This window comes from Schistocerca americana, chromosome 2 (assembly GCF_021461395.2).
Source record: "Schistocerca americana isolate TAMUIC-IGC-003095 chromosome 2, iqSchAmer2.1, whole genome shotgun sequence".
NCBI lineage: Eukaryota > Metazoa > Arthropoda > Insecta > Orthoptera > Acrididae > Schistocerca > Schistocerca americana.
This window is the reverse complement of record NC_060120.1, coordinates 392,095,108-392,111,089: the sequence shown is the minus strand read 5'-3', so window position 1 is coordinate 392,111,089 and position 15,982 is coordinate 392,095,108. Positions and strand designations below refer to the sequence as shown.

The window sequence follows — 15,982 nt, the reverse complement described above, 5'->3', positions numbered from 1 at the left end:
GTAATCTGACATACTGTTCAACTTTCTGAATGTGTACCATGCTTCAAATGTACAACAAACACTAAACAGATGATACAGATACAACTGGAGTCACTTTAGCTACACATTCAGACACTTAATTTAAAAATGCAGGAAAGGGAAAATGGGTTTGAATGAAATACACACTTCATACAAGGCCTGAGAATCCAGAAGGCTGGAGGCAGGCTGCAAGAAACATAAGATTTAAAAGAAACAATGTTTTCATACTCCACAGCAGCAAGAAAATGTGTAAGTGAATGGTTATTTAATGAGAATGAATAGCAAAAGTAAAGTTGTGACAGTGACAATATTTTCTCAAGACTATTTCTGTGGCCTATTTTCAAAAATGTGTGTCACTACTGGGTGTTTGCTACATGGGACGACAAATAAAACTTATATTTCAGTTACTGAAATGCAGTACACTGGAAGAGTAGAATGGTTACAACTGTAGCATCTAAATATATGGTTTGCACTGCAATCCCTGTCCACATTTGCTCCTTTTCACTCACCAAAATACATTGTAACCAAGTCTGGCTCAGAAGTTATTAGATCTCCTCACAACTCATTCAAAAAACTGTGTACTCCATGCTATGTTTAACTACTAGATGTTGTCTTTGCCAGCACAAAACTGCTCATAAATTTTCTGTATGTGCTGACTTTTCAAATCCTTAGTTTAAAGCTAATAGAGAAATGTGATGAGAAAAAGGGCATGTTGCTGAAGACATTGCACATGATCATGATTCACAGAAGTAACACCACCTGATGGACTGAAAACTTTCAAAGTAAACTTCTCACCAAAAAGCAGAATTGTTATGTTGCCGATAGGTACACACAAGAAGAGAGCAAACTTGCTACTTTTGGAGCAATCCATTTTTGAGCTAGAGGACAAGCGCGCGCACACACACACACACACACACACACACACACACACACACATACACACACACATCCCCCTAAGCGCCTACATGGTGCCGGCTAGATGTAAATGTTCGTCCAGTCAGTGCACTGTAGCGGCATGGCCACGCAAGCGGGTGCACTCATTTGTGTGTGTTTTTCTGTGTATGTTTATATTGTAGCTTGAAGAAAGATTACTCTAAAAAAACTAGCAAGTCATCTTTCTTTTTTGTGTGCCTGTCGAGATTCAACACTTCTGCTTTTTGGGAGAGGTCTCCTTTAACCCATGTACACATTCACCAGGATTTTCTTATAAAACTTTCAAAGTGCGTCTATAAATTTTTTTAATATAAATCTCGATACAATTATTGAGCATTTGCGATTACACAAACACTAAATAAACACAGAAGAAATATCTATTTCAAAGGCAGTGACGTATGAAAGCATATACAAAATTTCACTGGCTTCGAGATGTTCAGGTTTCCTCACTAGCCAAATGAGAAAGGAAGTGTTGGCAAAAATTTACTTTACAATGGTCAGGTAACAAATTCCTTGAGTACTTTCAATGGAGATCCAGCAGGAGGGAGGAAGAGGGTAATTCAATACTGAAATATTATCAACAGACGGAACTTAAAAGTTAGAAGTAGTACAGAGAGTAAATAGTGTTTGAAACAAGGGCAGCGCAGGGCATACTGGGAACAGAAGTGCAGTACGAGAAAAAAATGGAGGATAGAGGCAAATAGTGTGGCTGTGATAACTCTGTCACACTGACTAATTTAATTTTCATTATTAGGCTGCATAAAGTGGGCAACAGTTATCCACACTGTACATTTCACTGCACAAGATCTGCCTCTTCTACAGTGCAGGGGCTACAATTAAGCACTTGCCACAGATGCTGCAATCTGGATGGGATGATTGCAGCCCTTTTAGGAGAATGTTTGCCTTCATAACCCCTGTTCCTACCCACATAGAACAGGATTATACACAAAAAATTATTTCATGATATTTTCTAACTATAATGTTGATACCAATTGACTACTAACCACCATAAGGAAAATGGCTACATGTGGCCAATCACATGCAATCATAACTAATATGTAGTTGTGCACTGCAACGCAGCTGTTCCATACATAGACCATGATGGAATCATACCTCCATGGATGCAATGTATAACTCATGAATTGTTTCTAAGTATTTGTTTTTGAAGATTTGACATTTTAATGGAGAGTATTACTTTGTGTTTTCAGATTGCATCTAATGCCATAATAAATAGTAAAAAAAAATGTATGCTGGACATTTTGCAATTCTGTGCAGCCATCCTAAATTATCAAATTTATTTAATCCACAGCAATAACAGCTCGACATGAAGTGAGGAAGGAGACTGTCTGATTTAATGGACTTTTACATTAAATAAATTTCCCTTGTGCAGGCTGTCATGATATCCAGCTGGGTAAACAACAAATGTTAGTTGTAATTGTCATCTCATGAGGTAGTCTGCCATGCAGGAAATGTTAAATGTGACCGTCTAGTTGGCTGGCGAGGTATTACCGAAAAGCCAAGGGCAAAATCAGTGAAAACAGAAAGTAAAACCAGAAATTGAAAAACATGAGAGTTTGAGTAAGAGGTAAACAAATGGCAGTTACACAAGTTTTTGCAGGCCAAAATGTGGAAACAATTACCATTAAAGATAATTAATGCAAGATGAACACATTTTAAAGACTGGAAATCATAAATAATCGCTTTCATCTCACAGACTGCTTAAACAATACAGAAATGTAACTACATAATCAGCCTGTTACTACAGATCGATAGTTGCCAAATCTGCAGCTGTTATTGAAAAAATTGTACTGCTACGTATTATATTTTTCACTTTAATGCAAGTAAAATGGTTAACTGTGATGTTTTAACGAAAATATTCCACAGAAGAATGATTTTTTCTTTCTTTTTCCGTTTTCCTTCATTTTCATTGCTTTGTCTATCTTGCATCTGCATATACTTCCTCTTCTTACCTGCATGATTAATTTTAGCTAGTGCACAATTTAGATGCAGCTAGCGTCTACTGCATACACCTTTTAAAAGTTCCAAGGCACATATAAGCAATGAGAGCTGCTTTCCAACAGTGTTTCTCTCTTATACTGGATTTAATTAAGGCACTGATCGAAGCTTAAAAATTAGCCATTACAAGTCGTGCACTGTCTCAGCTACAATGAATGACAAATTAAAAAATATCATGAGGTACTAATAACCAGATTTTAGGAACTTTAAATGAGAAGTTCTGGTATACACAATGATAATGTATGTTCTAGTGAAAACTGTTCCACATTTCCACCTTGCCTGTTTGATGTCAGAAGAGGTCGCTCTGCTTAGAGTTGCAATAGTGGGAATGCACATTGTTTCTTATTCACCTACACTAAGCATTCATAATGATTGTTTCAACTTAAAATTTCACCAAATGGGAAATCCATTCTGTATATGGTTTTCAGTGACAAAACAAACTCAAAACTATTGACATTCATCATAAAATTAAATGTGTATAAAATGTGTAATTAGTGAAGGTGTCATCTAGATAGCATCGACAATGACATAATGACAACAGAAGTCGCCATCCACCGGTAGTGGGTAATAAACAGGTACAGAAAGCTGACAAAAGATATCATGAAAATGTGTTCTATGATATCTCAACTGTCAATCAACCTTCAACAGACTTCTTGGAATGTTTCTCACGAGATCGTGAATGAATTGGTAGGGTATCATAAGTTCTGTGCTCATCTGATTCCAAAATTCTTATGTGAGAACCATAAAACTCAATAGATGACTGCTTCCCTGGATTTTCTTTTTTGTAAGAACTTGGAAATATAGAGATAGAGATAGAGATAGAGAGAGAGAGAGAGAGAGAGAGAGAGAGAGAGAGAGAGAGAGAAGGTTATGGCTATTGTAGTTTGAGACGCTTAAGCAAACCTGTTTTTGTATTTTATGGAACATTGAAGTACTGCCAGTTCTGGAACACTTCATGAGAAACATAAAAAACTTAGGGGAACCATTCAAAACAAGTGACATGACTCTCAACCAAAGGTATTATGTTTTTGTATGACAGTGCTTGGTCACACTATGCTAAACAGACACGAGAATTGTTGTCAGTTGCAAATATTTCTAAACATCCTCCTTACAGTGCAGACATGACTCCGAGTGTTTTCCACATTTTCACGAATATGAAAAAGTAGCTTGGCTCCCAAACCTTTGACTGCAATGACTGCAGCAGGATCTTATGGAGAGGGAATTTGACAACTCATAAAGAGAGATGATAAATGCTTGAATTTGAATGGTGACCATACAAACAAAGTAATAGGGAGGTGTCATTTCTAATTTTACACATGAATTTACCTTGCCAACTCCAGTATTTTATTTACAGCAAAACAGAGGTGAGTTTCCAACAGCCTTCACACAAAACATTCATTTCCTGATTTGAAAGAAATACCCACAAGTAGTTCATTCTACATAATGATGTCCTGCAGAAGATAATTGTACATGTTCACCAGCATATGTAAACAACGAGAAAATATTTTAACAGAACATGTACTATTTTTATTTAAGTGTGATTGTACTGCAACAGTTCAAAATAATTAAAATTAAATTTGTAATTTACTGTTATGAAAATAACTTCAAAATTTTCATTATGTAAATCACATCTGTTAACAGCAAACTTCATTATATTTATGACATTAAATTTCAGGTCCTGCTACCATATTTCTAGTAAATCAACTGAATGGAAGGAAGGGAGCTTCAGGGGTGTTATGACCATAAAACCTGGATACTGGCCAATGGTTCATGTAGTATTAATTTGAAAAGCCTACTTTGCATTTTCCTTGTCAAAGGATGTGGAAAACAACAAAGCAAGGGGTGCAGTCTAAGATACTTTGACAAACTGTGAAGCACTGTGAAGGTTCTTTAATGGTTTAAGCACTCATGTCATGGTTTTCAGTAGGCTCAATAGCCTGACTGAATGGAGAAGCAACTATTAAGTGTTAAGATAGCATTTTTTATGTTTAAGATGTTAACTCTTTGTCACAAGCATTGTTTCTAGGACATAACTGTTTCTTCCAATGTGATAATGTTCCCATAAACATGGCTGAAAATCTCCATAATTTGTTTGATCATTATGACACAAAATAACTTGTATTTCCTGTGATATCTGAACATTATTTGGCGATTGTAGTTTATATGGAAAGCCAATTAAGAGCCTATTACAGTCAAAGAAATTAGAATAGTTTCTCTACAAGAAACAGTATAAAATCCTATTAACCATCTTTTAGGACTTGTATACAATTAAAACTCCATGTGAATTCTTGCTGCTTTGGATGCAAAATGTATATTATTTGGTCCAGTCCCTGTAAGTGTAAGGGCAAAAAATTGAATCATAGATTATCTCAGTCTGGTCAGGATGTAATGTTAAGGGAGGGAGTAATATTGAAGAAAAGAAACAGCAAGAGTGAACCATGTAAAAAGTAGAGAACCACGTTGATGGGGTTGAAAAAAAAAATGTTAAAAACATGGTAAACAACAAGAAGACAATGTACAACAATAAGCTAAATTGAAGCAAACTATGTACAACACAATAAAACTAACTGGAGATGATCATAATCAAAATAATGACCCAATTGTATGGTAACAAGACACAAACATATGACAGAAGTTGAAATAATTACTAAACGCAGGTGTTCCATTTTATCACATATTGGGAAAAGGATAGATTGCTACTTACCATAAAGATGACCCCCTCCAGCTGGAGACAGGCACAATTAAAAGAATGTTAAAAATAATAGCTTTTGGTCAAAACCTTTTTCAGCAAAGAAAGCATGTACAAACAAGCACACCTCATGAGCACATGACCATTACCACAGGCAACTCCAACTGGATTCCAGTTGGAGATGCCCAGGGTAGCGGTATGTGTGTAGGAGGTGTGTTTGCTTGTGTGAATGTGTGTGCATCTTCTTTCCTGAAGAAGACTTCAGCCAAAAGATATAATGTGTAACATTCTTTTCGTTTGGCCTGTCTGAAACTCAACCGGTCACATTTACGGTGAGTAGCAACCTATCCTTTTCCTAATATTGTGATATTCCAACCTGAGTTTCCATTATTTAATCATTATATAATTTAAAATGATTTCATGCCAAATGATATATTTCACTTTGCACTAATGTGTGATCTGTGCATTCTACATAGTTGTAAATTATGTGCTACACTAGGAACTGAAGCTCGATCTCTGCTCCCCACTAGATGAGCTATCCAAGGGAGTTCCATGGATAGATATAGCTTCAGATTTACAGGGACTCCTCTAAAACCTCTCTTCTATAACAGTGTACAGTGATTCATCTGCCAAATAAGTCCAGTCTTCCAGTACATCTCAACTACTTTTCTATGCTCAATGGAAGTTCTACTGAAACTGGAGACTATAATCCCAAAATGGAAGGTTTTGGTGAAGAACAAAAGGAAATCTTGCAACTTGCAAGTAAGTGCTCTGCCTTACACTTTAAAACTGTGTCAGACAGAGCAACCACACAAAATCTCCTACTCTCAATGGTGTAAAATATCTCAAAAAGCATTAAGGGAATCTCAAAAAGGAACTGAAGTCTCAAAAACAGTGATACTGAAACCAGCATCACAACCCAAGGCTTCTTTCATTTCAGAAAGGTGACAGGATATTCATTCAAACTCACAGATTTGTTAAGTGAGAAACTGAAGGGAAATGTTTTCCTGAGTGTGCAGACTGACCTTACCAAACATTCTACATGATAGGGTTGAAGCTGCAAAACCTGGATATTGGAGTACAAAGAATTTCCCTGAAGATATCTACAAAACAAAAATATCTTTTGTTCTTGACAGTCATATCTCATAAACTGCTAACTATATGCACTTTGAACTTCTATATGTGCTGAAATGTAGAGATAATGGATGGAACTGAAGTACCAGCAAAAAAATATATACCTCATTCTAATATGAGGAAACACACACTACATTTTTATGTTACAATAATGTTTGACTTGCTGTACACTTGTGCTATCATACCACTCAGCAATAACAAAAATCATCACTTACATATTGTTCTCAAATATTGAAATCTCCAAGCAGATCTTGCCCAGATATTCCAAAATTCAAAAATGAAAATAAAAGAAGACAACTTCTTGGACACTTACAAGTTATTCCTATAAGGAGAAATATATGAAGGCAGAGGTAGCCGGTATGTTCCTTCACCCAGAACTTTAACTATTACTTCATCATCGGTCAGTTCAGCATAAGGCAACTTTCCAAACTCACATATCTCCCAAAGAACAACACCCAAATTCCAAACATTGGCATTTGGTGTAACCTGAAAAAAAAAAAAAAAAAAAAAGTCTGTTGAACATACATACAAAGCAAGCTCAAATATCCTGTAATATTTCTGTTCAATGTACAAATGAAAATCTAGTTATGAAATTGTGTACCTCTTTTGTTTCAATTGTAGTTTCTGTGCAATGTAATGTCTCTGGAGCACACCATCGAATAGGAAGGGCTATGTCTCCAGCACAATAGTAATCGTCCTGTTGAACATAAGAACAATATACTACGCTGTTCCAATAAAAAGAGTACCATCTATACAAGAATACAGTATGTCATGAGAGTTTATTGAAGGTAAGCCACTCACCTTGAAATTCTCAATGCTTGTGCCATAGTCTCCAATTTTGACTGTCAAATCTGATGTGATGAGACAATTCCTGGCCGCTAGGTCCCTTAAATAAAAACAGAAAGGAGGTTTTACATAAATTCATGACTTAATTCATAGTTACTAATAGATAAAATAAGAGACACAGAATGACAGTACTTAGCTAAGCTAATACTTAGTTTCAGACGATTCAATACTTAGTACTGCTAATAAAATCATTTAACGTAGAATGTAGTAATCATAGTTTTTACAACTATATGTTCCTTGTTTAAGGAGAAAAGAGTGATCAACACTGAAAAGTTGGAAAAAGGGGGGAGGGGGAATACATCAGATAGAGATTCATCATAAGACGTGTAAGATGCCCAAACGATGTCAATCAGTAAGGGCCATCCATGAGCTCTGGATAAGTTGTTCAGCGTTAACAACAGTATGGAAAGGACCAATTAAAATGTCACAATCAACATTACAAGCATTCAGTATGGCTGAGGTTTCTGCCACAAAATCAGTTTCATGGAAAACTGGAAGAAACGTGCAGAATTGAAAACGAAACTTTTGTCTTACCTACTTTCACACAGAAGAGAAATTTTATGGCTTCACAGGTGGTGACCTAAGTCGAATGGCTTGCCAATTAGTGACAAGGAATGACGTATAACAACTGTTTAAGAAGGTAGATGCAGGAAGAACCTGTTTGGATATATTTTTGCAATTTCATTGGAAATAGACAAGAATTATTTGCTTTTATGATAGGGCTGAAACAGATGATTCTTCAATGTGTTCAGTTGTTGCCAAGGGAAAAATTCATGTATATTTAGAGTTAAAATCACACGAGGGTTTGATACCATGGCTGAGTGATAGCTAGTAATTCATTTTTCTCTCCTGCAGTGTTTGAAACTAAATTAAACCCACATGAATCCATCAGCTTGCGATCGTAGCATTGACACCATTTAATAACTCACATTTACTTGCAAAAAAGGCAGATCTTGGTGTCAGTACAATTTCAAAAAACTTTTTTGATCTTTTAGCTACAGGGGGCTATTCAAACACATTGCTTTTTTTCTGAACACAGATGGGCCATATCCAGGATTCCAGTACAGCATGTTATTTCCCATACTTTTGGCTATGAAACCCTCTTTTTCAACATAATCTCTGGTCAATGCAATGGCCTTATGCCACCTTACTGGGAGGGCCTGCATGTGTGCATGGCACCACTCTATTGTGAACATTTTAGCCAATGTCTTGCTGGATCAATAACCCCCCCCCCCCCCCCCCCCAATCATCCATGTACTGCTTCCCGCAGAGTGCATCATTCATTGAGCCAAAGAGACGGAATTCAGAAGGTGCAGAATCTGGGCTTTAGGGTGAATGAGGAAGAATAGTCCAATGATTCTGTGCGCTCATCTCAGGTGCACTGACTTACTTGTTCAAATTGTTCTAAGATCTATGGGACTTACCATCTGAGGTGAACAGTCCCCTAGAACTTAGCACTACTTAAACCTAACTAACCTAAGGACATCACACACATTCATGCCCGAGGTAGGATCCGAACCTGCGACCGTAGCAGTGGCGCGGTTCGGGACTGAAGCACCTAGAACCGCTCGGCCACAGCGACTGATAACTTGTTTGTGATCTTGCACTGTCATGGAGAAGAAATTTGTTTGCATTCGTTGTGGTGATGAACATGATGAAGTCATTTCTTCAGTATTACACCTGTGTGGGGCCAGCCAGCACATAGGACATCGGATAGCGTTGTGAGTCTTTGTTGTGGTGATGACAGATGCCTCGCTCAACGACTCACCGCACTTTTATTCACTACCAGGTCTCTGGAGACATTCTGCAAGAGCCTATGAATATCCATGATGCTCTGGTTTTCTGCCAAAAGAATCTCAATGACAGTTCTCTGCTTGGAACACACCTCTATTACAGATGCCATTTTGAAGGCTATGTATATTGCCGCCATCTATCAGAACGTCATGGAATTATAGAGGCGGAAGCAGGAATATTCCACAATGTCCCACAACAAATTCCATATTTTTTCAACTGAAATTGGCTGAGAAAAATGTGTTGCTTTACTTTTTGAACACTGCTTGAACATTTGACTCAGAGTAATGTATTGTCTAAAAGTAGTGATCGGTACGGTGCACACTATCACACTTTTTCAATACAATATTTGTAAATCAAGTGCTTGAATGTTACAAATAATGAATAGGTAAATGGTTTATTAAGAAGCTAAGATTTCATACTACCATGTGCGAAAAAAATCAGTTTTTTAAATCATAAACTTACTTCAAAATTGACTGAGAAACGCTATCGAAAATTCCTTTGAAAACAAATATGAAATGAAGATTAGCAATTTTCTTTTTCACACACAAAAATTAAAGCTTTTGATGAAAAAATAAGTTCGTAAAATGGCATAGCATAGTCTTGTATACCTTGTAGTGGTTTTACAGAGTGAGAATTGGAGAAGTGGATTTTTCCCCTTTTTCCAGAGAGGATGATCAGGCCATTTGAACGTGGGATGCTTGAACAAGCATGAGGGAAGTCAAACACAATTGCTCCCTGTGAGCAAAGTGACTACACTGACATTTGCTAAACTTTCACTGAATTACATGCACCGATTAATTCGAGTGAGCACAAATGCTAAATGTAGACCTCCAGTAAGCAGGTGGAAGACAGGGACTACCGAATGTTGAAGCCAGAGGTTTACAGGGATGAAAAACATGTTGCAAACATAGTTCCCACATGTGCAAACTTGAAAAGCTAGAGTTGGTGGAAAGAATCCAAATGGCACAGACTGCGAAGCAGTTGTTACAGTGATGCACACTGTGTTGGGTGACAGACTCACCAACTAGGGGGTCCAGCTGTCTCTTGGCCACAGTTTGGCACAGTGGCCATTCATGTGGACAACTTGTTAGTTGTCATTCCCATGTAGAAAGTAACACAAAGGTTGCAGCTAAGTTGGTAGATCACATGGCTACTTTCACAGGTGGCCCTGCCTTGATAGGTAGGAGACACTCAAATATGAACTGACTGAAATATGGATGTTGTTTGGTTCCTACAATCTAGCATTAGAGAATAATTGATAATAAAAAACTGTTCTTACAGCAACTCTGGCTTTAAATAAACTCCCAGGAGTAGGAAAGGAAAGAGCATAAAAAAGATTCAATGCACACAGTAAGAAACAGCTGATTAATCTTTGAGCAAATTGCAGTAAGAAATTTGCAAAAATAAAATAAAAAAACTGCCATTATATGAGGGCTACTCATACATTAAACTTAGTGTGGTTATTAAAAATAAACAACTGCTTGTAGCTTCATGATAACTGTGTGTATGAAAAAGGATGTCATGTTGCATCAGCCAGCTCATTATTCCATTTATCAGTGTGTAAACAGCAAATTATCTTCATTGTTACAAAGCAGTTGAAATGTATGTTGTTAGTGTGTCTCCCATCAACTGTGATATACATTCTGTCATTCATTTCCTGCAAGCACATGGAGTCAATGCTGCTGTGATTCATCACCAATGTGATGTGTGTATGGGGCAAGGGTTATGAGTGATGGTGTTGTGAGGAAATAGTGCAGAAAATTCAAGGACAGTCACATAGATGTGCATGATGAAATCTCTCAAGAAAGACACACAGATGTGACTGATGAACTTGTGCAACATGTTTATGAAATTGTGAGTGCAAGTTGTCTATCCACAGTTCACACAGTTTCTGAAGATGTGGCTTGGATTTATAGGACCACCCTCTTTAACATCACAGAAAGGTTAGGTTAGCAGAAGTTCTGAGCTTGGATGGGCACCAAAATTTCTTATCAATGATCACAAAACTGAAGTAATGTGATCAGCCGAACACCACTTGAATGCTACATGGAGAGAGAGAGAAATTTCTGAACAAAATAGTGACTAGGGATGAGACAAGGGTGCAGTACGTGAACTCTGAAACTAAAGGGCAGTCCAAGCAGATGTTGTTATACCACAAAATGATTGTTACAGTTTTCTGGAATCAGAAAGAAATTTTGACAATAGATTTCACAAGAATATTTCTCGAGGACATTGCAACATCACAGGTTTATTGTGAGACTCTTTATGAAACTTTGAAGGACAAACCAAAACAAAACAGTACGTGATGATTACCGAAGTGATCATTACTACTTCACAACAATACACGACCACATGCTGCAAATTGAATGAAGAAAAAATTCAGACTTTCAGGCCAGTAGATTTTTCAACATTCTCCCTGCAGCCCACACTTGGCACCAAGCAATTTTTGTCTCTTACGAAGATAAAGGCCTAGCTGGCAGCTCAGCACTTCATGACCAAGGATGTACTCAAGGATGCTGTCAACAGCTGGCTGAAGCACCAGGCGGCACTGTTCTTTGAGGAAGGGATAATGTAGCTGGTGTCGCAATATGGCAAATCTTGCATGCCTGGTGATCTGCAGCTGTCAGATATTTATTAAAGGCCATCTCCTACACACCATGAATGGAGCTAGACAGGTTTATTTGCCAAAACTGGTTTTCAGGCTTATGACCCATCATCAGTGCTATAAACGTACATAATACACCACTAGTGATGCGTTATAAACCCAAAAAATGGTTTTGGCAAATAAACATTTCTAGTATAGCTCATGGTGTGTAGATGATGTCCTTTAATAAATAGCACAAATCATTGAATTTCCATTGTCTTTGTGAAGAACTAATGTCAACACTGTTGCTATCTGAGTCGTTATTTTGTCATTTAGAGATGGTGACTGGAGCTGTGAAGGCTAGAAAGTGGAGTGCCAAGTGGAGAAGTTGGAACATTTGTGACATTCTTCTGTCTGAGTTCAATAGAGGGGTGACAACAGAAGAGACAGCCAGAAATACTTGCACTGTGTATGGGGATAATGTCACTAGACAGAGCATGGCAGGAAAATGGTTTTCTCGTTTAAAGGAGGATTGTTTTGCCAATAGCGACTCTCCACATTCACAAAGACCTTCGGGGGTTGACGAACATAATTTAAATGCATTAATCCACAATGCCCCAATGTCGGAGTGCTCGAGAACTGGCAAATGTGATGATCTATGATCATTCCATTGTGCCACATTTATGTGCAATGAGGAATGTTCAAAAATCAGGTATGCAGATATACACTTTAGGCCTAAATCATAAAAATCAGTGCGTGGCCATATGTACATCACTGCTTGCTCAACGTCAATTGGCTCGTGAATAACACCGAACATTCCTATCACAAGAATAGGTGCCTTTATACTAATACGAGGGCTATCCACAAAGTACATTACGTTTTGGAATTAAAAATAAATAAATTATTGGAAATTTTTTTTATTATATACAGATGAAAGCCACACTTAAATACTACTTTTCTACATAGTTGCCATTTAAATTAAGGCACTTATCATAGCGATGGACGAGCTTGGAAATTCCTTCATCGTAAAATTCGGCTGCCTGCGCCTTCAACCACGTGGTTACCTCCCAAAAGAAGAGGTAACCACGTGGTTGAAGGCGCAGGCGGCCGAATTTTACGACGGAGGAATTTCCAAGCTCGTCCATCGCTATGATAAGTGCCTTAATTTAAATGGCAACTATGTAGAAAAGTAGTATTTAAGCGTGGCTTTCATCTGTATATAACAAAAAAAATTTCCAATGCTTCATTTATTTTTAATTCCAAAACGTAATGTACTTTGTGGATAGCCCTCATATAAGGAAAAGAAAGGAATGGCTGAGCTCAAACAAAGCGGTAACTCCCCATACAAAGACCTGCGTGCATCCACAAAACAATGTTCTGTGTCTGGTGGAACAGCAACTCTGTGGTCCAGTATGAACTGCTCCTTGAGGTGTAACCATCACTGCTGACATTTATTGTCAACAAGTGAGATGTCTTGCAGATGCAATCAAAGAACAATGACCAGGAGGACTGCAGAAAGTGATGCTACTCCACAATAACGCCTGCTCGCATTCTGGCAGACTCCTCTCTCTATCAAACAATCTTCAAGGATCTTCCCTTACATATGAAAATACACTTCAAATGAGGCTTGATGAGTTCTTTGCCTCAAAATCAGGTGACTTTTACAATTGTAGAATCAAAAGTTACCCTAGCACTGGGAGATTGTTGTAAATAGTGAAGGAGAATATACAACTTATGACTTACGCCTCTGTTATGCGTATATGTTATGGTTATTAAACTTATGGAAAAACACTACAAATTTATGCATCAATCTAATATGTAAAACAATTATGTAGTTTTTCTTTTCTAACAGCCAATCTGAGGCTAATTTATGAATATCCTTTGTAAAAAATATAGTCACCGAGATATTTTTTGTGTGAATGTAAAGGTGTGATTGATCTGTCTGAATACAAAAGAAGGAGAATCTGAAGCATAAATAAGTAGAACCAGAGAAAGAGAACTGATTAAGTGTAAAACCTCAGGTAGCTGAAACATTATATATTTTACCAACAAGTCACACACCAACACAGTTGGATACATGTTGAGGCTGATTTGCAGAAAAATAATGAAAACTACTTACGTATGTACAAATCCTTTTGAATGCATATGATGTAAACCAGCTGCAATATTGCAGGCCATTTTCAATGTCACACCTTGCTGATTAAGAACATCTGCTGTTGATGCATTCTGCATCAAAAATGTCTTCACATCTCCCTAAAATAAAATATCTTCCTACAGTGAAACAGATACAAAAAAAGTACTAGCATTGCACTTCACAGTTGCAAAAACAACTGCCTGTAACAGTAGTAACAAATTACAATGCAATCTTAAATAGTATTAAACAATGGAAAATCCAGGTTGGAATGTAACAATGTAATGAAAAGGATAGTTGGTACTCACCATATAGTGGAGATGCTGAGACACAGAAAGGTGCAACAAAAAGACTGTTGGAAAGTTAGCTTTCAGCCAAGAAGGTCTTTGTCAAAAGCAGAGAACATTCGCACAAGCACATACTCATGCAAATGCAACACGCACACACACACGACCACAGTACTTGGCAGGTAGAGCCAGACTGCAGGCAGCAGGGCATTATGGGAGAGGCAACCGGGCCGGGGGTAAGGAGGAGGTTGGGGCAGGGAAGGGGAGCGATAGAAGGGTAGGGGTGGGAGTGTGGGACAGTAAAGTGGTGCTGGAAGTGTGCAGGGATGAGATAGAGAGTGGGGCAACTAAGTGCAGTTGGGAGTTTAGACAGAGGGCAGGGGAGAAGAGGGGGGTTAGAGGAGAAGGAGACAAGTTAAAAATACTGGATGCATTAGGGGAACAGAGGACTGTGTAGTGCTGGAATGGAAACAGCTAGATGGGCACAGACATGACTAACAAAGATTGAGTCCAGAAGGGTTACGGAAACATGGGATGTACTGCAGGGAGAGTTCCCACCTGCACAACTCAGAAAAGCTGGTGTTGGTGAGAAGTTTACAGATGGCACATGCTGTGAAGCAGTCACTGAAATGAAGGACATTGCATTGGGCAGTGTGCTCAGCAACAGGGTGGTCCAGTTGTTTCTTGGACACAGTTTGTCAGTGGCCATTCATGCGGACAGACAGCTTGTTGGTTGTCACGCTCACATAGAATGCAGCACAGTGGTTGCACCTTAGCTCGTATATCACATGACTGTTTTCACAGGTAGCATTGCCTTTGATGGGATGGGTGGTGTTTGTGACATCACTGGAGTAGGTGGTGATGCGAGGATGTATGGGACACATTTTGCATCTAGGTCTATTACAGGGTTATGAACCATGAGGCAAGGGGCTGGGAGCAGGGGCAGTGCAGGGGTGGCCAAGAATATTGTGTACGTTCGGTGGGCGGCGGAATGCCATTGTGGGAGGAATGGGAATGATAGCAGATAGGACATTTCTCATTCCTGGTCATGACAGAAGATAGTTGAAACCCTGGTGTAGAATATAATTCAGTTGCTCCAGTCCTGGGTAGTACTGAGTCACGAGGGGACTGCTCCTCTGTGGCCGGATGGTGGGGCTTTCAGAGGTGTTGGGTGACTGCAAGGCATGGGAATCTGTTTTTGTACAAGGTGGGGAGGGTAATTATGATCTGCAAAGGCATCAGTGTGACCGTCAGTATACAGGGTGAATCAAAAAGGACCATACAATTAAAAAAAAGGCATAAATATTATGTTATTTGAGATATGTGTCATAAACAACATACTGTTGAAAATAGAAAACTCCTAAGTTTTACACGGTTCCTGCTTGGTACAGCAGTGTGTGCCCATTCAGTTCTAGCAAAAATGCTGTTGGGACAACAGAAAGCATTTTGTGTTCTACATTTTGTTCAGTGCAGGTCAGTAATAATTGTTCAGCATGACTTTCATACTAGGTATGATGTGGTTCCTCCTACAGCACAGAGCATTAGATGAT

General features: G+C 38.3%; 1 protein-coding gene across 1 annotated transcript in view; it reads right to left on the bottom strand.

Moving 5' to 3' along the window:
• The window catches only part of LOC124594047, a 642,515-nt gene that overhangs the window by 89,008 nt on the left and 537,525 nt on the right, over positions 1-15,982 (bottom strand). Inside the window, exons 6-9 of the mRNA XM_047132397.1 lie at positions 14,134-14,267; positions 7,592-7,676; positions 7,392-7,487; positions 7,104-7,276 (exon numbers count right to left, since the gene is read on the bottom strand). Coding sequence (XP_046988353.1) covers positions 7,104-7,276; positions 7,392-7,487; positions 7,592-7,676; positions 14,134-14,267 — 488 coding nt within the window. The remainder of the gene's footprint in view (positions 1-7,103; positions 7,277-7,391; positions 7,488-7,591; positions 7,677-14,133; positions 14,268-15,982) is intronic.